Genomic DNA, 26,103 nt, shown 5'->3' on the forward strand with positions numbered 1-26,103 from the left:
CTGTACTACTTACCTCCAGACTTCTTTTACTTGAGAGAAAAATTAACTTTTACTTACATGACAATGTTTACTTTTAAAACTTTGTATTGACAGTTTCTAATAGCTAAATGTGATTCCTGGCTGACTCTGATATATAATGTACTAGAGAGCCATTTAGTAAAATGGTGAATTTTGGAATTGAAAAAGGAACATAAAAGCATTTGGAATAAAAGTTAATCATCACCTTTCCTTGATGGATGATTAAAGTATTAGGGAAAATGTTAATTAGAAACTGGGTAATGGATAGATCTGACTGATACCACCTCAACTCACTGGTCAATAATATAAATAGCATCTCTAAGAGTGGGACAACCAAATATCATGTGTCTCAGGATATGATGCAATAAAAATAACATAGCAACTTAAGTCAACGGCATGACAAAAAAGTGGAGTCTGCTATGTTATAAAGGGACTGGAAAGACAATAACAAAGTGCATTGTGTGAGCCTTGTTTAGATCCTAATTTTAAGAAATTACTTAAAGATCAATGGAGGAATTTGAACATGGCTTGTGTATTAGATGATATAAAGGAAATACTGATAATCATGCTAAGTATCATAATGGTATGGTGGGCATGGTTTTTTAAAATGTCTTTATCAGTCACAGATCATACTAAATACTTACATGTGGAATATGTACATATACAACTTACACAACATAATAGTTACACAACATCTGGAATTTGCCCTAAAATATTCCATGAAAACAAACAAACAAGGAACTGTAGCTAATTAAAATAAGATTGCAAAATGTTGATGTTGGAGCTGGATGGTGGCTACATGGAGTACATGAGGGTTCTCTGGGCTCTTCTCTTTTGTGTATGTTTGAAATGTTCTACAAGAAAAGACGTTTAAAAGCAAAAGGAATTCAGCTTTAGATTTTTAAAAACACATAACCTTAGATCTTGCAATTTAGGTGCTAAAAGCTTATTGCAGGAAAATCCAGATGTAAACAATGTACAGTAAAAGAATGGAATCAACTAAAAATTCCCAAAATAGAATAACAAATCATGTTTAGCCATATGATGAAGCCCAGAAGAATAAAGAAATAGATGCTTGTTAATAGAAAAAGTTGTTCGTGACACAGTGTTCAGTGGAAAACCAGATTACAAACTCCATGATGCAACTTGTATGTATAAATATAAATATACATAGAAAGAAATTTTAAAATGTCATACAACAATAATATAAAAAACAATATTTCTAGGTTTATTTTGGTATTGCTGTTTTGTTTATTTTTAAATATTTATGGCATATTTAATAAAGAACTAATCAAACTTTAAATAATTTTGATTATTTGACATGGATGGAATTGGAGGCTACTATCCTTTGCAAACTAACACAGGAACAGAAAATCAAATACTGTGTGTCCTCATTCATAAGTGGGAGCTAAATTGTGAAAACATATGGATGCATAGAGGGGAGCAACACACACTGGGTCCTACTTGAGGGTGGAGGGTGGGAGGAGGGAGAGGATCAGGAAAAATGACTAATGAGCACTATGTTTAATACCTGGGTGATGAAATAATCTGTAGAGCAAACCCCCATAACACAAGTTAACCTATGTAACAAACCTGCACATGTACCCCTGAACTTAAAATAAAAGTTTAAAAAAATTGTTACCCTATCATTTTCATTTTTAGTATAACTGCGGAAGAGTTCAAAGAGAATGGTCGAATAAGACAAAGTTACTCCTCTCCAACCCATCCTAGAAGAATTCCTAATGGAGGTGTCTGAAGTCCAAAATAACATCTTCATTACTCTCCTTCAGTCAAGTGTTTCAGTTCGTTTGATATAGAGAATCTTCCGAAGTACCTGATGCACCTGCTTGTTCCTCAGGGCATAGATCACAGGATTGAAGAGAGGGGTGACCACAGTGTAGAGCAGGGAGAAGACCTTGGAGAGGAGCTGGGAATGGACAGCAGAGGGTGCAACATATAAGATCATGAGCGTTCCATAGAATGTGGTCACTACAGCTAGGTGGGAGGAGCATGTGGAAAAAGCCCTTCTCCTGCTTGCCCCAGCAGGAACTCTCAGCACTGCCACCACAATTCTGGCATAAGATGTCAGAATCAGACCAAAAGGAATAGTGAGGCAGAACACAGACAGAATCAGAGTTGTCACCTGAGCCACTCTGGGATCTGAGCAAGCCAGGCCCACGAAAAGCATAAAGTCACAGTAAAACTGGTCAATGTGATTGGGGCCACAGAACCTCAGCTGGGCCACCAGGGCCACAACCAGTCCATCTACCATAAATCCAGAGAGCCAGGTTGTGACCACCAGCCCCATGCACCAACTGGGCCCCATCAGGAGTGGGTAGTGGAGTGGGTAGCAAATTGCCAGGTAGCGATCATATGCCATGAGAGCCAGCAGTAAGCATTCAGCTGTGGCTAGAGAGCCGAAGATAAAGAACTGGAGCAAGCAACCAGCCACAGAGATTGTTGCTTCTTGCAGGAAGCCCTCCAGCATTTTTGGCATCACTGCGGAGGTGTAGAGAATATCCAGGAAGGACAGATTCGCCAACAAAATATACATGGGTTTGTGGAGCCTCTGGGAGCTAACCACTGCTACAATAATCAGCATATTTCCTATGATGATGAAGACATAGACAGCAGTGAATACAATAAAAAACAAAAAATGCAGCTCAGGGATGTCATAGAAGCCAAGGAGGACAAATTCAGTAATAGTTTTGTTTGCTATGGAGACAATTTCCATGTTGATCGTCCAAGTTTCTGCTTGCCAATAATTGGGGGAGAAATTTTAGCATGTCTCTGTATCTTCTATACCAAGCCTAAGGTTATTAGAGCTAAAACAAAACAAAACAAAAAAGACAAAAATGAGTCTCTAAAACAAGAATCGCTCACGCAAGTCTTCAACTATCCCCCTTCTTAGTTGTCGTTCCTTCCCCAACTCTCATCCTTCCCTGCCTTCCTTAATTGTGCATATTCTTTAAGGCTCAAAATAGTTTATCCAAATTCATAATTTTAGTCTTTCAAAGACCTTTACCCCATTAATTCAATCTACTACCTCTATCACATAATCAACTCTATCATTCTTATCTGTACAGTCAGCCATAGCCTCCTTCTTGAGCACCAGTGTAATATTCTCCAAATGTGTGATATATAGACATGGCCCACAACCGCAAACTCTTCTATCTTCCTCAATCACAACCAATTCCTCTATGAGTGGTTTGAGAATTCTGTCTAATTCCCATGGTCACTATCTCATCCTTCTCATTGTCTCAACCGCCCCTTTCATTCCCCATCTCCTAATCAGTGATATCGTACCAACTGTTCCTTGGATAATTCTTATATATTCTTCACTTTTTGCCTTCCTTAAATAGTAGTTTCATCAAGTCATTCAGGAGTTGGTAGTGAAAATGTGGTAAATGGTAATAGGGAAGGAAGTAGGTGCCATGGGAGCAGAGAAGGACCAAACCCAGCCTAGAGTTGTGGGGCAGAAGGTGTGGGATCAATGTCGGGGAAGGCTTTCTGAAGATAGAAGCAAGTAGGCTAAGTTTTGAGGGCCAATTAAGAGTCGGCCAGGCGGCCGGGCGCGGTGGCTCACGCCTGTAATCCCAGCACTTTGGGAGGCTGAGGCGGGTGGATCACGAGGTCAGGAGATTGAGACCATCCTAACACAGTGAAACTCCGTCTCTACTAAAAATACAAAAAAATTAGCCGGGCTTGGTGGCGGGAGCCTGTAGTCCCAGCTACTTGGGATGCCGAGGCAGGAGAATGGCGTGAACTCAGGAGGTGGAGTTTGCAGTAAGCCGATATCGCGCCACTGCACCCCAGCATGGGCAATAGAACGAGTCTCCATCTCAAAAAAAAAAAAAAGAGTTGGCCAGGCAAAAGACAGGAAACCAGACCAGGCAGGGCATCCCTGGCAGGAAAGCATATGCAAAAGCAAAGAGTTGTAATTGAGCATGACACTTCTAAATATCTGAAAATGGCTCTGCCATACCTGCTGGAAGGTTATGCTATTCAAAGCAATGTGTGTTTATTAACTGAAGACAATGAGAGAGAATACACGGAATGATTAGAAACAGTTGAGAAAGGTAGAAAAAAAAAAGCAGATAGCATATAAATAAATATAAATACATAATATTAACAGTGTTACTTTCTAGAAAATGGGATTAATAAACATACATTATATTTATTATCACAAAAAATGTAAGTTATCTTTAATACAAACAGTCTAGAACATCAGTTTCCTAAGAGGTGAAAAACTGGATGCCTCAGGCACCACGGTGCTGGGAGCCTTCACGGCACACTGTTTTGTAGTTTTGCCTAAGACCAAATCTGCCTTTTGAATGGAATCCCATTTTCCATACCTCTGCTCATTGCTAACGTTAAATCCTCAAAGACCCAGCTTAAGAACGTATCTCTACCAAGAATCCCCCTTGACTAATAGAGCCCTTTATTTCCCTCCCAATCATGTACTAAGGATCTGGTGTATAGAAGATATTACATCTGTTTCTGAGGATAGTGGGCCAAAGAAAACTGGTCCATACTCTTAAGGAGCTTACACTCTTGTGTGACAGATGGACATATGAACAGAAAATTGCAATACGCCAAAAGACAGTTAATGAATTCAACCTGAAAGAAATAGTACTAGGAGGAAGTGATGCTGAACTGATGAGTGATTGCAGTGGAAAATGGAAAGAATGGAGGTGAGGGCATTTTAGGTAAAAAGAAAACCATGAGTACACACTGAGGCAAGAAACAACATTGGATGTGAGTAGGAGAAAGAGGTAGCAGGGGGTAAGTAGCCAAGGGTGGCTCAAACAATCCCCTCGACTCTGAAGGAGAATTAGGATTGGGGTGAAGAATGGGGGAAGATAGGGAGAGAAAGGGGCCAGGATCAGAGTCTGGGGATCCTTGCTTGTCACAAGAAGGAACTAGAGCTTCATTCTATAGGCAGCAAGGCACAGCTGAAGGCTTTTAAACAGTACAGTGGCATGTTTCAACCTAAATTTAAATAGTATTATGGAAGCTAATAACAAGGTAACAAGAGTGAAAGAAGGGATGGCCCCACTCATCTGATACCTGATGTGCAAATACATGCTGCCTTGAGTTGATCATTAATTATCTTATGGTATGCACTTTCTCTTTTCCAAAAGACTAAAAGTTCATTTAGCACAGGATTTAAATTTTTACAACTGCTACTGTACCGAAGTCTTACAAAAAGATAAAATCTCAATGAATACTTAATGTTTAACACCATGTCTTCCTTAACCTAAACCCATATGAATTGATCAGAGCAGAACTCTGTTCTCCATAGACTACAAAATTCCACAGGTTCTGTTATTGCCCTCCAACTACTGTCTCTAAAGCTATCCTCTTACCCTTTGATCCCATCTGCATTTCCTTGTGAGTGAATCTGGCACTCCCTTTGTGGGCCATCTTTAACTCTAGATTATTTTATCTGGTCCAAACTCATTCTGAGGCTTGGAGTCTTTCTATAGGATTCCTGCCAGGAGAGAGGTGAGCATGTAAATCAGGCAAGAATACCTCTAATAATAAATAGCTCATGACCACTACCTCCCCTGGAAATCAAGACTGTCATTGGAGCTGGAGGCTATTATTTTAAGTGAAATATCTCAGAAACAGAAAGTCAAATATTGCATATTCTCATTTATAAGTGGGAGCTAAATAATGTATGCACATGAACACAAAATTCAGAATAATAGACATTGGAGACTTGGAAAGGTGAGGTGGGAAGAGGTGAGGGATGAGAAATTACCTAATGGGTATAATGCACACTATCTGTGTGATGGTTACACTAAAAGCCCAGACTCAATCGCTACACAATATATTCATGTAACAAAACTGCACTTGTACCCCTAAATCTGTAAAAGTAGATATGAAAAGAAGAGAAATGGGAAAAACACAGAAACAGTAGGATATATGAGAGGCTGTTATTCCCTTAAAGACAGAGGGGAATCAGGGAATAGAGGAAGTTGATGAATTTAGAGTTGAAAACTCCAAGGAATAGAGCTGAATTTGAAATTGGAAAACTCAAAAAACTGAGGGAAGAGTTTGAAATCAACATGAATTTTGCCATACTAACTGGTAGAGAAGTGAGAATAGTGCAAAATGCCTGTTTGTTGTCTAACGAACAATCAGTCACAAACTCAATTCTAAGTAAAAACCATAACCCTCATTCAACCCAGACTCTGAGATAACATAGAGTCCTTAATTAAAACTAGCAATTCAAAGAATATTCTAGGAAAAAATATTTTTAAAAATATATACAAAACTGTAAATTTTAATTCATCTTTAGGTATTAGAAAAAAATTTATTCTCATATTTTGAAATGTCTGCTAAACAAACATGTTATCTTTGTAAGCAGAAAACAAAAAAGTTAATTCAGATTGATTTTTTTAATCTGTTAATTCTCCTCAAGTCTCTTCAGTAATTACTCCATAATAAAACATTAAAATATACTTAAAAGGTTTAAAAAGAAAACTGTATAATTTTAAGCATTAAATTATAATTTAAGCATATAATTTTAAACATATCCCAGTTTTGTCAAGCCATGGGATAGCAGGAGGAAAACTTTCCACCATGAAAACATTAGTATGAGGGTGTCTTGCTTCTTCCTACTCTGTAACATACCAACTGAAGCTTGGGGAGCATGAATATCTACTGTTCCCCATCTCCAAAAGAGAAGAGAGAATTTCAAAAACAAGTTAGTATGCACCCAGAAGGATTAGAAAGCAACTTTTAAAAACATCCAATGGAGAAAATAGCAGCACTGGTATTCTAGAGAAATACTGCGGGACTTCTTGAAATGATTTTTAATAAAATACTCTTTGACTCTCTGGGTTAATTGAAAGTTGCTACTGATTACAGGATAAACAGCCATAAAAACCAGCCGTTTAACTTTTTAAAGAATCTGTGAACTAAGCTGTAAAGAATTACACAAAAATAAACGTACCCGAAATAGCGACCCTGTTCTCTAAAGACAGGATTGTGAGGAGAAGATGATCTGCTAAGATTTGCTGAAGACTTCAGAATGTTGGAATTTCCTACCTTCAGCTCCCTCCCTGCTTGAGCTCAACCTGAAGCAACGTAGAACATTGATTACAAATGTCACCCTTGTTACCCTCCACTCCTGAGCCATTTTCTCTTCCACCCTCCATCCCCTTTTCTAGCTCTCAGGCTATTCTGTCCTTTCATCGCAGTCCTTTCCCTCTATCACATGGGAGGGCAGGCAATTGCCACAGAGGGAGAGGCCCCTGAGAACCAATTACAGATTTACTGGAGAGCAGCCTGAAATGAGCAAGACATAGCAGATCCCTAAGGAAATTGTATTTTTTCAAAGGCGGTTTCCTGAACTGTTGGCTTGACCATAAACGGAGCAGAAACCAAAAGAGCCAAATGGAGCCCACCTTTCCATCCCCTTGGGGACAAATGCTCTCCATTTCACCAAACATCTAAAGCCCCAATTCCTAGTCTCCATAACTCACCAGAAAATTCTGTTTCTCTGCAACATCCCTAAATTCCCCATTACCAACAGTGGTCCTCCCAGGAGCCTGCTCTCAACTTTCATTCTCCAATCTACAGCCTCCAAATTGCCCTCTTACCATCCCAGGCAATTGTTTCAATAGGTACCACCCTTAGTAGGGGTGTTTTATATAGATCATCAAAATCTTGCCAATGCTGAGCCTGATTTAAGGAGAAGGAAGGTGGCGTGATGTTACAAAATGACGTTCAAATGCTTATGTAGCATTTCAATATCCTTCCTGACCAAATTACTGCCCAACAACTTTGTCTGCCACTACTCCCTTTTTTGAAGCTTCCACAGAAATCAGGCTGATATATTTATTTCTCATCCCTAGGAGTGTGTTGAAGGCACTTCTGTGTCATTTATGAAACTCAGACCCTAACTTCAGCTCCACTTTCTCCCTGACCAACCGAGAACACTTTTGCTCTGAACTACTCTGTCTACTGTTTGTAGCTCACAGTAAATGCCACCCTATTTTTTCTTGGCAGCAGGAGGGGTTCTCTTAATCGTTTATTTTTTTCATCAAACAGCAGCCTATGCTAAAAGGTAAGTATATGTGTCTTGAAATGAAAACTTTCGGAAAAATTTAGCATTTTTTAGTTAGCCTACATTATTATGATTTTTAATTGACAAATTAAAATTGTATATATTTATGATGTATAACATGATGTTTTGATATATGTATACATTATGGAATGACAAAATCAAGCTAATTTACATGAACCATTACCTCACATACTTATCATGTTTTTGTGATGAGAACACTCAAATCTACTCTTCTAGCAATTTTCACATACAAAATTCATTAATTATAGTCACTCTTTCATATAATAGATCTCTTGAATTATCTCTGCTAACTGTAATTTTTGTAACCTTTGACCAATATCTTCTCAATTCTCTCCATTTCTGCCAGCCCCTGGTAACCACCATTCTATTCTCTGTTTCTATGAGTTTGACTTTGTAGATTTCATATATAAGGGAGACCATGAGGTATTTGTCTTTCTGTGCCTGACTTATTTCACTTAACATAAGGTCCTCCAGATTCATCCATGTTGTTGCAAACAACAGAATTTCCTTCTTCTTTAAGGATGAATGGTATTCCACTATGCATATATACCACATTTTCTCTATCCATTCATCTGCTGATGGATGCTTAGGTTTATTCCATATCTTGGCTATTGTGAATAATACTACAATGAACATGAAAGTGTAGATATCTCTTCAAGATACTAACCTTATTTCCTTTGGATATATACACAGACAAGGAATTGCTGGGTCATATGACAGTTCTATTTTTAATTTTTTCAGAATTTTTCAGAAACCTCCACAGTGTATTTAATGACTGTACTAATCTACGCTTCCACCAAAAGTGTATAAGAGTTCTCCTTTTCCACATTTTCATCAACATTTATCTTTTATCTTTTCTGTAGTAGGCTTTCTAACAAGTGTGAGGTGATCTCTTATTGTGAATTTAATTTGTATTTCCCTGATGACTAGTGATGTTGAGCATTTTTTCATGTACCTGTTTGTCATCTGTATGTCTTCTTTTGAGAAATGTCTATTCAGGTGCTTAGCTCATTTTAAAATTGAGTTATTTGTTTCCTTGTTATTGATTTGTTTAAGTTCCTTATATAGCTTGAATATTAGCCACTTACATGTATCATTTACAAATATTTTCTCTCAACCTGTGGGTTGTCTTTTCACTCTATTGTTTCCTTTGCTGTGGAGAAATGTTTTAATTTGACGCAATCCCATTTGTTTACTTTTGGTTTTGTTGTCTGTGATTTGAAGATCATGTACAAGAAATCTTGCCCATACCAATGTCATGGAACTTTTCTCCTATATTTTCTTCTAATAGTTTTACAGTTTGCAGTCATATGTTTAAGTCATTAATCCATTTTGAGTTAATTCTTATATATTGAGTGTCATAAGGATCCAATTTCATTCTTCTGCATGTGGATATTCAGTTTTTCCAACATCATTTATTAAAAAGACTTTTCTTTCACCATATCATGTTCTGTTTATATGATCATATGGTTTTATCCTTAATTCTGTTAATGTTACGTATCACATTTATTGATTTGTATGTTGAACCATCCTTGCATCTCAGAGCTAAATCTCACTTGATCATGGTGAAAGATCCTTTCAGTATACTGTTAAATTTGGTTTGATAAACACAACTTCAGAGATAATTCAAGTTTAAGATGGGAAAGTTTGACTAATCTTAATTTTTAGAGATATTTTAGCAAACTTTTTGTCAAAATACATTTTATGGACTTTTTAAGGTCATCAGTTCAGACCACAGTCCCATGGATAAAGACAAGGATCTGTGGGGAGTAGATGTTTGTATTGTTAATCACCCTGGTGAGAGGTTAATCCTGGGGTATAAATGAAATCTCCAAAAGTAGGTGCTATATTAGCATGAAAAATACATTTCTGCCTTTCTTTGTGTCCTGGGATCAATTTGGCCTAAACTGAAAGATGTGAAAAGATTATAAGCAGTTCCAAATGAAATGAAATATACCCTTGGCCACATGAATTACCTAGTGGAATTCAAGTGTGTGTGGATCAGTGTAACAGCACGTAATTCTCTGCACTACATTTACTTTCCATTAAGTTAGAACTATAGTAAATTATTCTGTAAGCTACAACTTGATATAGGTTGTACTAGGAGAATTCTAAGAGGGCCTGTGCCCTTGCTTAGGAAAAGCAGGTACAGGGGACAGTGGTTGCTGTTCCCACAGCCAGGGTGGAGAAAGCAATGTCAACCACTGCAAAGGATGACAAAGTAAAAAGAGTCAGTCAGCTCTCACAGAGCAGCAGCTGGAAGGCACAGAAAAGACACAAGAGAGGAAGGACCAGAGGAGTCATTCCTGAACGCATCTTGCAAACTCTCAGAAGTGACTGTGGGATGCTTCAGGGGGGCTAACTTCAAGCTCAAGTTTGACAACCATTTATGTTGTTTGGCTTTGGTCACATATATATCCTATTTTGTATCAGTAATTCCAGTTGGAAAAGAAAGCACACATTTCCATGAGTCTCCCATGTTACTAAAATATTTCATAAGCTCGAGCTCAGTGATGTTTTCTGATTATTTGTTCCTTAGACTCCAGCCTAGGCATCCAAGGCAATCTGAAACCACAGAAACTTTAATAACAGTACATCATGGACCTAATCCAAAATATTGTTTGATCTCTTATCTTTGAAAACTTTTTGAGGATTAACAGTATATTTTAATACAAAAGAGATTGTATTCAACCCAGCAGAATTTTACAAAAACAAATTATAGCTCTTTGTGGTTTCTGTTAGCGATTTACATAGTCTTACCATTTAGATTTCTTCTTCACTAGACTACGAATTAGAAGTAAATATTATCCAGGGCAGATGGCGTATCCTATTCGTCTTTGTATCCCAAGAATATTTTAGCTGTGTCGTAAATGATTAGTGAATAAGTAGCAATGCATGAATGCATGAATGAAAAAATAAAAATGGTCACTTGATTCATAATCCCTGGCCTTCTAAAAATATATTAACACAATGTCCAGTTGAAAAGAAAGTTCCAAAGATTCCACCAGTAAGCATGACTAGCAATAGAGTTGACCTTCATTATTTGTGGATTCAGTATTTGCAAAGTCACCTGCTCCCTAACATCTATTTTTAACTCCTAGATCAATACTCACAGCACCTTCGCAGTCATTCATGGACAAGTGCATGAACATAGTGACAAGAAGTTTGAGACACACTGTATGCATCCCCACCTGATGCTGAACAAGGAAACGCTCTGTCCTCTTGTTTCAGCTATCACACTGTAAACAAGTATCCTTTTCATGATTTCCTGATTTGCTGAATGCCATATTTTTCACATTTTTTGTTTGTGTTTTGGTGATTTCATAATTCAAAATAGCCCCAAATGTAGCGCTGAAGTGCTGTCCCATGCTTCTGAGCACAAAAAGGTTGCAATGGATCTTATGGAGAAAATGCATTTGCTAGATAAGCTCTGTTCAGGCACGTGTTATAGGGCTGTTGGCTGTGGGTTCAACGTTAATAATCAACGATATATATTATATAAGATGTGTTTAAACAGAAACACACTTACAGTAAGGTTATTTATTGATCAGGTGACAAAAATGTGACCAAAAACTCATAGGAATCTAACCGTGCATCTCCCCTAAAGCAAGAAAAGATTTAGTATTTGCTCCTACAGGGTTCAAGGCAACTTTATAGAATGCAACTGCAGTGAAAAATAAGAATCAGCTGTGTCTGCATTTTAAAGATGAGAAATATGAGTCTCATGAAAATGAAGTGAATTGTACAAAGTTATAGAATAGGTTAGTCATAGAGCCAGGATTAAAACCCTGGCCTAGTTCAGTGCTCTGTCATCTATATCTTCAGTTCTGAAAATGCAATAAGAAAAGATAAAATACGGAATTCAGTCGGCCAGTGGCCCGCAATCCTCTTCTCTCGGTTCCTCTTTCCTCGCTCAAGATGGCGCTGCTCGCGAAGCGTTCTTGGCGTTGGGCGGCCGCAGCGGCTGCTTTCGAAAAGCGCCAGCACAATGAGATACCATCTCACACCAGTTAGAATGGCGATCATTAAAAAGTCAGGAAACGACAGGTGCTGGAGAGGATGTGGAGAAATAGGAACACTTTTATGCTGTTGGTGGGACTGTAAACTAGTTCAACCCTTGTGGAAGTCAGTGTGGCGATTCCTCAGGGATCTGGAACTAGAAATACCATTTGACCCAGCCATCCCATTACTGGGTATATACCCAAAGGACTATAAATCATGCTGCTATAAAGACACATGCACATGTATGTTTATTGCGGCACTATTCACAATAGCAAAGACTTGGAACCAACCCAAATGTCCAACAATGATAGACTGGATTAAGAAAATGTGGCACATATACACCATGGAATACTAGGCAGCCATTCTGCATCTTTCTAATGACAAGAACATTCTCCAGCATAACCACAATACTATTATTACACCCAAGGGAATTAACATTGAACCAATAATATAAAACCCATATTCAATTTTCCCACTTGTTTCAAATCTCTTTTATAGTTGTTTTTATTTTGTTTTGTTGATGATGTAGGATCCAGTCAAAAATCATGAATAACATTTTATTACCATGCCTTTTGGTCTTCTTCAATCTGGAACGATGTCATCTCCCATCTTTGCTTTGTCTTTAAAGACATTGATTTTTTTAAGAGTTTGTGTCAGTTGTCTATAGAATATGCCACAATATGGATTTGTCTGACTGTTTTCTTATACTCCAATTAAACATTTTTAGCAATAATACTACATAGGTTACACTAAGAGTGGGCAAATAGCAATCCAAATTATTCTACTCCATTCTGTTCCGTGTAACATTAATGGCATCATCTTCAGTCATAACAGGGCTACACTCTGGGAGTAGATGACTGATGAGCTGAGAGAAAACAGATTCCTGAGGAATTCTGGATCAGAGCAGCCATATTTCCCTGAACTACAAATCTTTAGACATTTAAGTGAGAGATAAATTTTCATTCTCTTTGAGCCATTGGCATTTCCATTACTTTCAGCCAAATCTAATAAATAAATGAAAGGATAAAATATAAAGCAGTCAGAAGAAAACTAAGTACGAAATCCAGTATATGTAAACCCTGAACTTCTAGTTATATAAATTAATAAGTAAATGTATTACTTAAATCAGTTGGAGTTGGGGCTTGTTGTAATGGTTGGTATGTCTTGAAAACATTCTATTTGACACACAGCTTTTATCACATCTATGAAAATGTATAAAACACAGAAGAAACAAATCAAATAATAGATACTGACGATAAAAATGCAAAGCAAGATCTTGTAAAATAAATGAAAAAGAAATCAAAGCAAGAAAAATTAGTGACAATTGTATAAGAAAATGACATTTAACAGCTCAATTAAGTCAAATCATGTTTATTTCTCTTTTATATTATTAGTTACCTGTAGAATCAATAAACCTGCAAGGGGCTCTATAAATGGTTATCAAATAAATTGATTACTGGATTATATCAATATCAATAAGAAGGGTAAAATTGCATTATTACTTTTTGTAGATGTACTAGAACATCTACAGTGATGGGAAAAAATCATGAGAAAAAAGAAGAAAATTAAAATGGTTGAACCAGAGATATGAGAGAACTAAGAGAAACCAACAGCTCTGGATATATTCTTTGAAATATATCCAGTTCTTAACAGGATATTCTGTTCTTAACAGATCATTCTGTATTTCTTGCAATCTAAGAAACAGATTCAAAATAACAGATTAATTGGTTCTGTGAACCATTCTCCCCATTGGAAAGCCAAGAATGCTTGGAGACTCAGATCCTCAGAGACCTTAAAGAGAGACAACAAACCTAAGAAAGCCTTCCACAAGAGGGATCCACTATGTAGATAAAAAAGAAGATAAGCAAGTCACAAATGCCATCTGCCTTCACTGGTTATTTCTCCAAATAGAAAATAGAAAGACACTTTTGAGATAATATCTTTTGGAAAACACTGAAAGAGCCCCCAGAGGAGAATGAACCAAGGGCTCTTCAACTGCAAAAGGATATCAGTGTGTGGACTTGTATTTCTAATACACAACCTTGAATATGGTTGGAATATTGAATTTATGTATATATTCAAGTGTATCTTTGGGTGTTTATAGTTTTATGTTCAGTGTATTTTGACTTTCACTGTTATCTGTAATAATGCCAATAGAATACATGATTTGCAACTTTAGATAAATCTGGCATCTGGGAATATTAGGCTATTCTTCTGTGCCTGTATTTTGAAGTATAATTTGACAGTGTGTGAATTTGTGGAGTTTATGTGTGTAGTTTGGGGATTTTCATGTTTACAATGTAAGAGGACTAAGTTTGAAAGACTGTAAGATGCAGAAATAAGCAATTAAGGAAGTTCTTGTCATCTTTTGCCTGGCATGTTTTAAAACTAGAGAAATGCTCACCCCTCTAAATAGTTGAACTGTTTAACTGCTATAGGAGCTTAAAAAGAGAGGATCTTTCTCATTTTTTTTCTCCTCCTTGAACACTGTGAAATTTATGGTAAAATGATAGAAAAAGAAGAAAGACTAAGTGAATCTGGTAACTAAAGAAAGAGCTGGAAAAAAGAAAACTAGAGGGCAAGAGGTGATAAGACAGGTCACCTCTTATCAGACAGGAGACAAGTTGATGGAGAAAAAGATCTGCTATGAGGGAAAATTCTGTCTCCAGCCCTGCAGGAAGAATTGGAAAATCAGAAAAGAGTGAAAAGGGAGCTAAACTGACTTAATCCTCAGCCCAGGTGAAACTGGAAAGACAGTTTAACATGTTCTTCAGAATGATAGGCACTATCACGAAGAGATGAAGTCAGGGATTCAGGCTCAGAGAGACAAATACTCATCCAGGATCCCAAGAGTGAGCAAGGGTGGAATATGGACTCCAGGCAAGGCTGCCTAATTTCAAAGTCCATGATATTCTAATAGAAAGGGAGATCTAGTGCTTCGATCAGATGCAGACAGAGGTCATCTTTGCCCATTTCACTATTCCATAGTTGTGATTTTTCCTTGCCATTTCTTTTGTCTTCCAGTCAAAGGTATGCAGGCAGGATGAGTGCAAACACCTCCATGGTGACTGAGTTTCTTCTTCTCGGCTTCTCCCACCTGGCCGACCTCCAGGGCTTGCTCTTCTCTGTCTTTCTCACTATCTACCTGCTGACCGTGGCAGGCAATTTCCTCATTGTGGTGCTGGTCTCCACTGATGCTGCCCTCCAGTCCCGTATGTACTTCTTCCTGCACATCCTCTCCGCCTTGGAGATTGGCTACACGTCTGTCACGGTCCCCCTGCTACTTCACCACCTCCTCACTGGCCGGCGCCACATCTCTCGCTCTGGATGTGCTCTCCAGATGTTCTTCTTCCTCTTCTTTGGCGCCACGGAGTGCTGCCTCCTGGCAGCCATGGCCTATGACCGCTATGCAGCCATCTGTGAACCCCTCCGCTACCCATTGCTGCTGAGCCACCGGGTGTGTCTACAGCTAGCTGGGTCGGCATGGGCCTGTGGGGTGCTGGTGGGGCTGGGCCACACCTCTTTCATCTTCTCTTTGCCCTTCTGCGGCCCCAATGCCATCCTGCAGTTCTTCTGTGAGATCCAGCCTGTCCTGCAGCTGGTATGTGGAGACACCTCGCTTAATGAACTGCAGATTATCCTGGCCGCAGCCCTCCTCATCCTCTGCCCCTTTGGCCTCATCCTGGGATCCTACGGGCGTATCCTCGTTACCATCTTCCGGATCCCATCTGTTGCGGGCCGCCGCAAGGCCTTCTCCACCTGCTCCTCCCACCTGGTCGTGGTCTCCCTCTTCTACGGCACCGCCATCTTTATCTATATTCGCCCTAAAGCCAGCTACGATCCGGCCACTGACCCTCTGGTGTCCCTCTTCTATGCTGTGGTCACCCCCATCCTCAACCCCATCATCTACAGCCTGCGGAACACAGAGGTCAAAGCTGCCCTAAAGAGAACCATCCGGAAAACGGTGCCTATGGAGATTTGAAAAGGGGGCGATAGTGACTTCTGTGCAGTGCTCTGAGTCAGTCCCAAATAACTAAGGATCAAAGGGTCTCCCTTAAGGTCTTTCTTCACATTAGGGGAGGGCCAGCCTGTCAGAAAGACAAACTTATCTTTGAAAAGCTACCATAGTCAAATGCTCCCCTCAGACCCTCACAACACATACATATTCTATTCTGCTTTCTGTTGCAAGAAACAAGAAACCCAGGATGGAGGATCAATTTCAGAAGCAGAGCAAGTTGACAACCAGGGATAAAGTTACAAAATATTATCCTCATCAGACTAGCAAGGCAATAAAATTTTCAGCCACAGCAATGATCCTTAAAGTCATTTGACATTTGTACATCCTAGGTAAAGCATTTGTTTCTTGGGTGGTACAACTGGTTAGTACCTTAGCAAACATAATTATACCTAATTAAATCTACTACCAGCTAAAGACAGATTCCTCAAGAAGGAGTGGCCACAAAAGTTTCAATGAAGGTAAGTTCTTATGGAAATTCATATGCCGCAGAGGTTAAGAGAACAGATTTTGATGTCAGACAAACTTAAAGTCAAGTCTTATTTTTTCCAGCTAGTTAGCTGTGTTATCACAGGTGAATGATACAATCTCTATGAGCCTTAATTTTTTTAACTTTTATTTTAGATTCAAGGGTACATGTGCAGGTTTGTTATATAGGTAAATTTCACCTCACAATGATTATTTAGTCACCCAGGTAATAAGCATAGTACCTGATAAGCAGTTTTTTGATCCTCAACCTTCTTCTATCCTCCATCCTCAATTATGTCCTGGTATCTGTTGTTCCCTTCTTTGTGTTCATGTGTACTCAGTGTTTAGCTCCCACTTTTAAGTGAGAACATATGGTATTTGGTTTTCTGTTCCTGTGTTAGTTTGCTTAGAATAATGACCTCCAGTTCCATCCATGATGCTGCAAAGGACATAATCTGTTTGTTTTTTGTTTTGTTTTGTTTTTATGTGAGGCTTAATTTTCTTACCTATAAAGTTGTGGTAACAACAGAGTCTAATTCATTGGGTTTTTGTGAGGATTTGTAGACTTGCAAACAATCAAGCTTAATATCTGGCACAAAATAGTATCTTGATAGATGTTTTTGTTAGCAGGTGAGACAGGTCAGCGCAAAGGCTAATGTTTGGCTCGCATGGGGTGCCTTTGCTGAGAAGAGAAGGGTATTCTTGAAATATCAGTGGTATTGGAACCCAAGAGACCCAGAGGAAGGTGGAAGAAGAGGCTCTATACATCACTGTTAACAGAAACTGCTACCCAGCAGAGATATGAGCCAAAAACTACCAAGACACGGAAGAGCAAATATAAGAGCTATGACATGCAGAAGAGTCAATGAGCTGCAGAACAAATAAATGGGATAAGCTGAGAGGTTGAATCAAAAACAGCCATCTCCAAGAGGCAAGTATTTATTAATATTAAAAATGCAATCTACATACTTTATATCATTCCAACACTTTATTGAAATGCACCAGTATTTATTGCAAACTTTTTATGTGCCTATTGCTCTTTGGCACTGTGGAGAATATCAAGTACATGCAGGGTGGTAATTCTGTCCAGAGAGCACTTGCTGTCTCATTAAAAAAACACTGATTCTCATGAAACTATCAGAGAACAGTTTACAAAGTAAGAAAACACTCAAAATGTAAAGCGAAAAGACAAAGGTGTTACTCCTTGTCCCCACCCCCCAAAAGGGATTCTGTGGCCTTCCTCACACTCATTTTATCAATGTGAAAAACCTCAAAACTGCTGCTCTTCAATTGAACAAAACTTTAATAGAGAGGAACAGCATTTAAGAAGGGTTGCCTAAAGGATACTCAAAACAGCTTTTCCTCTGATAATTTAAAATCTAAATCTTATCCCCAGGCTAAAGCAGATGAGCACAGAGCTACACATTTAAAATGCTAAACTATTTCCACCTCCTACACATCTCCATCAACTCATCTTTCCTAGAACTGGTCTTGCTAAAGAGTGTTTTGGCATTAAGCCTTTGGTTTACGTTGAGAAAGATTACGAGAAGCAACATTATGAAACTCTCGGAGGGATCATTTCTCTCATATCTTGGTGATAGGAATCACTGTACTTTTCCTGTTGTATAAGCAATAACTTCCTCACCGTTTTATGGAAGTACAATTGGCATATGACAAATTGTACATGTTTAAGTGTGCAATTTGATAAGTTTTGACCTATGTGTGTACCATGACATTACAGGCACAATCATGAAATGAACATATCCAGCCCCCGTGCTCCCTCATGCTCCATTGTAATCTCTTTCACCCCTCCCGAAACTCCTCATTCCCAAGCAACCTCTGATCTGCTTCCTAGCACTATATTTTTCTTTTTTCAGTTTTATATAAATGGAATTATAAAACATGTACTCTTTTTAGTCTGACTTATTTCATTCAGCATATTTGGAGATTCAGCCATGTTGTGGTGTGTACAACAGCCATTCCTTTTCATTTCTGAGTGATACTCCATTGTATAGATATGACATAATTTGTTCATCCATTCACCTGCTGAAGGAAATTTGGGTTGTTTTCACAATTTGTTTATTCATTCACCTGCTAAAGGAAGTTAGGGTTGTTTCCAGGTTTGGTTCATAGAATGAAGGCTCTATGAACATTTGTGTACAAAGTCTTTGTATGCTTTCATTTCTCTGGGGGCAAATAGATAGATGTGAAATGGCTGTATCACATGGAAAGTGTATGTTTAATTTTTTAAGAAATTAAGTAATCACTTTTCCTCTTAACATGACAGCTAGCAAGTTTCCACCTGAATTTTTAACTCATCTCCAGGAAATGTGCAATTCCTCACAATATATTTTTGAGATATCTAGTTTCTGGCCTCAACTGCTATTGTTGTTGTTGTTTTTCTATTCTACCTTTTCCTTTGTCCAGTCTCTCTCATCCTATTTTCTGCACATTTATGTAAGCCAGCACATTAATCTTTCTGGAGCAAGACTTAGAGCCATCAATCAGTAAGAAAAAAAAAAAATAGGCAGGGGAAAGTATTGAATGAAAAATCCCTGGTGATATAGTTTGGCTCGATGTCCCCACCCAAATCTCATCTTGTAGCTCCCATAATTCCCATGTGTTGTGGGAAGGACCTGGTGAGAGATGATTGAATTATGGGGGTGGGTGTTTCCTGTGCTGTTCTTGTGATAGTGAATGGGTCTCACATGATCTGATGGTTTTAGAAATGGGAGTTGCCCTACACAAGCTCTCATTTTTCCTGCTACCATCCACGTAAGATGTGACTTGCCCCTCCTTGCCTTCCACCATGATTGTGAGGCCTCCCCAACCATGTGGAACTGTAAGTCCAATAAACCTCTTTGTTTTGTAAATGCCCAGCCTTGGGTAAGTCTTTATCAGCAGCGTGAAAACAGATTAATATATCTTGGTAAAGATTGAAGACATGGGTTATGATCTCTACTCTGTTACTAAAACTTTACATGACCTAGAGCAAACTCTTTGCATCACCTTTTTGGTTTTCAATTTCATCATCAATAAACATAAGGGCTAAATCAAATGAGCTCTGGATTGAGTTCCAGATCCACTATTCTGTGCTTATTTGTCCCAAAGACTATATGCTTCTTATAGCTGATACTCTCACAAAGAACCAGAACGAAGATTGCAGCTAACGCTCTTTCTCCACCATGGCTACTAAGGGACCTTGAACTACATTAATCCTGGGCAATATAAGCACAGTCATTGGTTTTCAAGCCAAACACCACTCAAAAGCTAGGGGGAGTCCATCAGTGATCCCCATATTGAGTCTTCCCCCACTGTATTCTACCTTCCTGAACCTCACATCTCCCCTATTCACATCTGCCGTTGCCCCTGAGCAAGCCTTGACCTGCTTCTTGAAATCCCACTGCTCTCTCCCTAATACTTCCTCCTACCAACCTTTCTCCCCTGACACCCCCTTCCTCAACTTCCCTAATCCCATGGGACCCACGCACTATAGTGCACCCCAGCTCTTGATGGTATCTGCTACCAGAGGTATCCTCATTCTTTCTTTCTTTTTTTTGACAGGATTTTACTCTTGTTGCCCAGGCTAGAGTACAGTGACACAATCTCGGCTCACTGCAACCTCTGCCTTCCGGCTTCAAGCGATTCTCCTGCCTCAGCCTCCTGAGTAGCTGAGATTACAGGAGCCTACTACCATGCCCAGCTAATTTTTGTATTTTTAGTAGAGATGGGGTTTCACCGTGTTGGCCAGGCTGGTCTCGAACTTCTGACCTCGTGATCCACCCGCCTTGGCCTCCCAAAGAGCTGGGATTACAGGCGTGAGCCACTGTGCCTGGCCAGTATCCTCATTCTTTAGCTTTGCAGAACAGTCTTTCCCCAGTCAGGGAAGACTAGAAAAGAGTTGGAAGAGGAAATGTTGTAGAAGAAGGAAGAGAACTCAGGTACATCAGGGCCACCAAGAAACAGGGGCTCTGGGTCTCGCAGGGACATAAGGAGAAGGATTAGGAGCTGACCAGGCTTGCTACACAAAAGATTCCAGGGTTGATCCTCTGAGAGCTGAGAAGAACAGAAGGTGGGACCTCAGTGCAAACTTCAAGCTTCAAAGATGCCACCCATCGTCAATTCAACCTTTTTTTTTTTCTTTTGGCTAACCCTGTACACTTCTTTCAAGTCTGCGAATAATTATCAAGTTCCCACAGTGTGCCTTATTCTACATAGTCCTCACAATCTGGTCAAGTTCCTTTGTATTTCTCCTCTGCTCAGCTTTTCGGTGGATCCTCTTCATTCTCCTTCACTCTCACTGCAGCCCAGACCCACTTCCTCCCTTCCCTGAGCTTCCCTTGCCTGTCTCCTTCCTCACCACCCAATCCCATTTCTTGCAAGAAGAGGCAATATTATTAATCTGTCTCATCTACCATAACCACCACCTGGTTTGTGCAATAGCATTTTCTGGATGTTTCCCCTCCTGTCAGCCAGGGCTGACAATGTCACCTGCTGGGGGCCTGGAAAGCCAAGCCACAACGTTCTTAGCCAATTAGAGGCACTGCAGAGAAGCAGCAGGGGTCAGGGCACTTGCATCCAAGAATGATGGATATATTTATTCACCATATATGTATGGATATAGTTAGAGAAACAAGCCTCAAGGCACAGCACTTGACTGAGGTTAGACATTCGGCCACTTGAGAGAATGAGGAGGTGGAAGCACAGGAGTTAAAAGTCATCTCTCTCCCATTTGCTTCAACCTCATCATGCCTGTAAAAACATGGTTGATAATATACCAGTCAGTGACCAAGCCCTAATGAAATGACTGACTTACCAATACTGACTTCTCAAGAGGCTGATTTAGAGCCAAAGTGACTGTTGAGTTCTTCTGAATAGACAGCACACCTGGTCTGCATAGTAAGATCCATTTTGCAACTACCCTCTTCAGGAAGCCAAATAATAGGTCAAAAGGTGGTTTAGAACCCAAGCAGAGAAAAGAACACAATTGAGGACTCTGTCTACCATAGGCACCTTGATGGACCTAAACAAATTGCTCAACTTTTCATAAGAATATTTTACCTAATAACTGGAACTTATCTTCCAGAACAATGTTTTCTACCGCTTCATTTTTCAGTTCATGATGTTCTTGTGGAATATCTTAACTCCTAATTTCCCACCGCAATAAGATCCTGGTCTAATTCTTGGTATCTGGGCCTTATTGCCCATTTGCATAAAGGAATACAAATGATAAACATAGAAAACCCTAACCATCCTTGACTCCAAGGGTAAAAATATTGCCCTAGGCAATCATGATGCCTCTTATTTACTGCCTTTCAATAGTTAGGAAACTTTCTAAAGCAGTCATTGGGAAATAGTTCATTTTTGCAGTGAAGCACAGATACCTATACACATTGGACTTATCATTTTGATCTTTATTCAGCTCCTAAAAACAGTCAGTTTGAAAAATGGGGTTTGCATTGACAGTTTTATATTATTGATGCCAATTTGGAATTTTGTACTTGATAATATTTGTTTGTTGAACGAATTTGAACGAATGGTAGAAGACTCTTCTGGCTGGAGCACTTGTAAGTCTTGCACTAGCATGAGTCTGGAAATGAACTGAAGGAGGCCTAGAGATAAGTACAGGGGTGCATCCCAAGTGTGAGTGAGAACACAGGCCATATACTCTTTGGAGAATCACCATTATGGGCACTCTGGCAGTGTAAATGAGGCCATTGTAGAGTTATTCTTCTGTATTATCCGAAGAGAGAACCTAAAACAATTAGTGAAATAAATACTGTAGGTTTTCTGCTAGATGACAAGGCTTTTAATTCTTCCCATTTCTGGGATGGCCTGGCTGGGCCTCCTTAGGAACCCAGCTCATTCCCCACTCCTCCTGACGTTGGATATGCATTCTTTGCATTCCTTGGCTTTCTCTCTGGTGTTCTGTAGAAAGTAAATGAGTCACAATTCCTTTAGTTCTTTCTTTTAGCCAGTCTATAGCACTCTACTGGTCATCAAACAGGATCCAAAAGTGATCAACATGACCCTTTCTTTTCTTTCTTTCTTTTTTTTTTTTTTTTTTTTTGAGACGGAGTCTCGCTCTTTCACCAGGCTGGAGTGCAGTGGCGCAATCTCGGCTCACTACAACCTCCACCTCCCAGGTTCAAGTGATTCTCCTGCCTCAGCCTCCTGAGTAGTTGGAACTACAGATGTGCACCACCATGCCCAGCTAATTTTTGTATTTGTAGTAGAGGTGGGGTTTCACCATGTTGGCCAGGATGGTCTCGATCTCTTGACCTCGTGATCTGCCCGCCTCGGCCTCCCAATGTGCTGAGATTACAGGCATGAGCCACCACACCCAGCCACACGACCCTTTCTAAGGAAGTGAGGATGGCACATGGAGACAAAGTACAGAAAGGACTACTGGGAGTCGTGGATGGCCCTCCAATGCTGTTGTCTCTCCAGTTCCTCTTGGATAATTCTGGTGTCCGTGAGTTATTATGTTGCCACATTTGGATGCCCCATAATGGTCACTTGAGAAAATCATGAAATCTGGGAAAGGAAAGACAAGTTGTAGAATCCTGCCACTATAGAATAATGTCTGACAACCAAGTGATACATTCTGTTTAAGTAGGCACCAAACTGTTGGCAGAAGCCCCATTTTCGAGTTGGCCAGTTCTGGCAATTTTCTGTGTCCATTCTGCATGCCACTCAACTCCTCTAATGAATTCTTATTCCCTTTCAAGCCTTCTGTGTTCCTTCTTATGATACTGGACACTTTGACATCTGGTGTCCTAGAACTCCTACTTTCCATGACTTCCATCTCAAATTCCAATAAACACCTTCATTTTAAAATTTTCCTGATATTACCCAGTAACTCTCATCCCTATTTCCCTTTGAGGTACTTATGTTTTTTTATGACCCCTTCTCCCAACACTTTTCTTGCCTTCAGTGACCTATTTCTGTATCTTTAATTACTGATAACCTCTTATCTCTCCTTCTTTTACCTTAACCTCTAACTTCTCCTAATCAATATGCCTTAAAACTCTTTCAGTGAAGGCAAAACGATGAAGAAAGTAGAAATATCAGTGGTTTCCAGAAGTTACAGCAGGAGTATGGGGTCAGAGAAGGAGTGATGAATAGAAAGCACAGAGAACTTTTAGGGCTGTCACACTATTCTGTATGTATTATGACTCACTTGTCCAAACACATAGAATGTATACTACCAAGAGTCAGCCCTCAAGTAAACAATGGACATTGGGTGATAATGATATGTCAGTGTAAGTTTATCAGTTATAACAAATTACCACTCTAATATGGGATGTTGTTAGTAGGAGAGTCCACATGGGGAGGAGGTGCAGGAGGTATATAGAAAACCTCTCTACTTTCTGTTCAATTTTGCTGTTTAAAGAAAAGGAAAGAAGAAGAAAACTTCAAATACCTCCCCGTAATCCTATACTAAATGATACTCTTGCAATCTTGCCCTCTCTTAATTACCAGAAGTCTCTAATCTCCACTTATGTTAAGTACTCAAAAAATATTTCAAAAAATCAAATACCAAAAATAAATTACCCAAGCCACCTCTCACAAAAAAAGTATCTTTCTTTCCCATTTACGATTTTTCTTCCTTCTTCTGATATCCTCACAACTGAACATTACCTTCGAATACACCCACCCGGCCATAAATGACCAAGCTTTCTCTTTTTTTGTTGTTGTTTTGGAGATGAAGTCTTACTCTGTCTCCCAGGCTGCAGTGCAGTGGCATGATCTTGGCTCAATGCAACCTCCACCTCCCAGGTTTAAGAGATTCTCCTGCCTCAGCCTCCTGAGTAGCTGGGACTACAGGTGTGCACCACCACATCCAGCCAATTTTTGTATCTTTAGTAGAGATAGGGTTCTTCCATGTTGGCCAGGCTGGTCTTGAACTCCTGACCTCAGGTGATCCGCCTGCCTCAGCCTCCCAAAGTGCTAGTATTACAAACGTGAGCCACCGTGACCAGCCCAAATGACCACCTTTCTTACCACTCATCCACAAAGCGCACAAAACAAGCAGCTGCTCAAAACCTGAGATGCCCCTCTGGGCTGGTAACAGTGTGACTTAGAATAAGTCCTCCAACTTTCTAGCTTTCTCACCCAAAAATGGGCCTGTGGCAGCACAGTTTTATGAGTAACTAAGATATGGGATGTTGAAAGACCCTTGAAGAGTAACAAAACACAACAATGGTCATTGTTAAAACCAGGGAACTACATTTGTCCTCAGTTCCACCACTGTGCCACAGCCCCAGCTGGTAGCTTGGCTTCTCCCATGCAGCCTCCCTCTTTGGCCCAGCCATAGTATCAAAACCCTCAACAGCTATCCCAGACCTGCTGGGTCATCCCTCACGACAGAAACACAGTGTTTGGGCAGAGTGGGAGGGCTTGTAGTGATCATAACTCTCCTGGGAATGCTCAGCCTAATTACGTCCTGGGTATAGAATCTGACTTCATCCTTGAAAAACAGAAAGCTGTCCATAGCTATAATCCTAAAATATTTTATTGGAATCTTAAAAGCAGACGTATGTTCATGACAACATCCACTGCTCTATTAGGTACTCCATCTGGCATACCACAGAATATGGCAACAATGTCCAAGCTGAGAGACAAATCAACAATGCAATTCTGTTCACAGTAGCTACACACACACACACACATAATACATAGCAAAGCAGCTAAACAGAGAGATGAAAGACCTCTACAACAAGCAAGCATTACAAAACACTGCTGAAGGAAATCAGAGACAACACAAAAAAAATGGAAAAAAACCTTCCGTTTTCATGAATAAGAAGAATCTGTATTATCCAAATGGTTATATGGCCCAAAGTAACTTACAGATTCAATGCTATTCCTATTAAACTACCAGTGACATTCTTCACAGAACTAGAAATAACTATTCTAAAAGTCATATGTAACCAAACAAAAGCACAAATAACTAAAGCAATCCTAAGCAAAAAGAACAAAGCTGAAGGCATCACATTACCCAACTTCAAGCTATACTACAAGGTTACAGTAACCAAAATAGCATGGTACTCTTGCAAACACAGATACATAGACCAATGGAACAGAACAGAGAACCCAGAAATAATGCCACACACCTACAACCATCTTATCTTCAACAAAGTCAACAAAAATAAGCACTCACTATTCAATAAATGGTGCTGGGCTAACTGGCTAGCCATATTAGGAAGATTGAAACTGGACCTTTTCCTTTCACCGTATGCAAAAGTCAACTCTAAGTAAATTAAAGATTTAAATGTAAAACCTAAAACTATAAAAACCTTGAGAGAAAACCTAGGAAATACCATTCTGTACATATGAATGGGTGAAGATTTCATGATGAAGTCGCCAAAAGTAATGGAAACAAAAACAAAAATAGACAAGTAGAACTTAATTAAACGAAAGAGCTTCTGCACAGCCAAAGAAACCATCAAGACAGTAAATAGACAGCCTACAGTATGGGAGAAAATATCTGCAAACT

General features: G+C 39.4%; 3 protein-coding genes across 11 annotated transcripts in view; 1 reads left to right on the forward strand and 2 right to left on the reverse strand.

Moving 5' to 3' along the window:
- The window catches only part of LOC129038763 (olfactory receptor 5V1), a 115,917-nt gene that overhangs the window by 79,332 nt on the left and 10,482 nt on the right, over nt 1-26,103 (reverse strand). Inside the window, exon 3 of one of the 7 annotated variants that reach the window (XR_008503227.2) lies at nt 22,004-22,359. The exons of 5 other annotated variants lie outside the window; for them this stretch is intronic. The gene's annotated coding sequence lies outside the window, so the exon portion shown is untranslated. Of the gene's footprint in view, nt 1-22,003; nt 23,142-26,103 lie in introns of those variants that run through there. One more of the 7 variants, XR_008503226.2, reaches the window with a different exon arrangement.
- The window catches only part of LOC129038767 (olfactory receptor 11A1), a 31,050-nt gene continuing 5,553 nt past the window's right edge, over nt 607-26,103 (reverse strand). The window contains exons 2-5 of one of the 3 annotated variants that reach the window (XM_054492163.2): nt 6,983-7,106; nt 5,388-5,512; nt 4,004-4,046; nt 607-2,843 (exon numbers count right to left, since the gene is read on the reverse strand). In XM_054492163.2, the coding sequence (XP_054348138.2) occupies nt 1,805-2,752 (948 nt within the window). In that variant the 5' untranslated portion in view covers nt 2,753-2,843; nt 4,004-4,046; nt 5,388-5,512; nt 6,983-7,106 and the 3' untranslated portion in view covers nt 607-1,804. Of the gene's footprint in view, nt 2,844-3,324; nt 3,576-4,003; nt 4,047-5,387; nt 5,513-6,982; nt 7,192-26,103 lie in introns of those variants that run through there. The other 2 variants (XM_054492162.2, XM_054492161.2) reach the window with 2 other exon arrangements.
- Nucleotides 14,455-16,126, forward strand: LOC129038768 (olfactory receptor 10C1). The gene has a single exon (XM_054492164.2). The coding sequence runs from the start codon at nt 15,165-15,167 to the stop codon at nt 16,101-16,103; it is 939 nt and encodes a 312-aa protein (XP_054348139.2). The 5' UTR covers nt 14,455-15,164; the 3' UTR covers nt 16,104-16,126.

Source organism: Pongo pygmaeus, chromosome 5 (assembly GCF_028885625.2).
Source record: "Pongo pygmaeus isolate AG05252 chromosome 5, NHGRI_mPonPyg2-v2.0_pri, whole genome shotgun sequence".
NCBI classification, from domain to species: Eukaryota; Metazoa; Chordata; class Mammalia; order Primates; family Hominidae; genus Pongo; species Pongo pygmaeus.

Bases quoted from the DNA above. Each gene is read 5' to 3' on its own strand.
- LOC129038768 (XM_054492164.2), top strand. From the start codon at position 15,165: ATGAGTGCAAACACCTCCATGGTGACTGAGTTTCTTCTTCTCGGCTTC.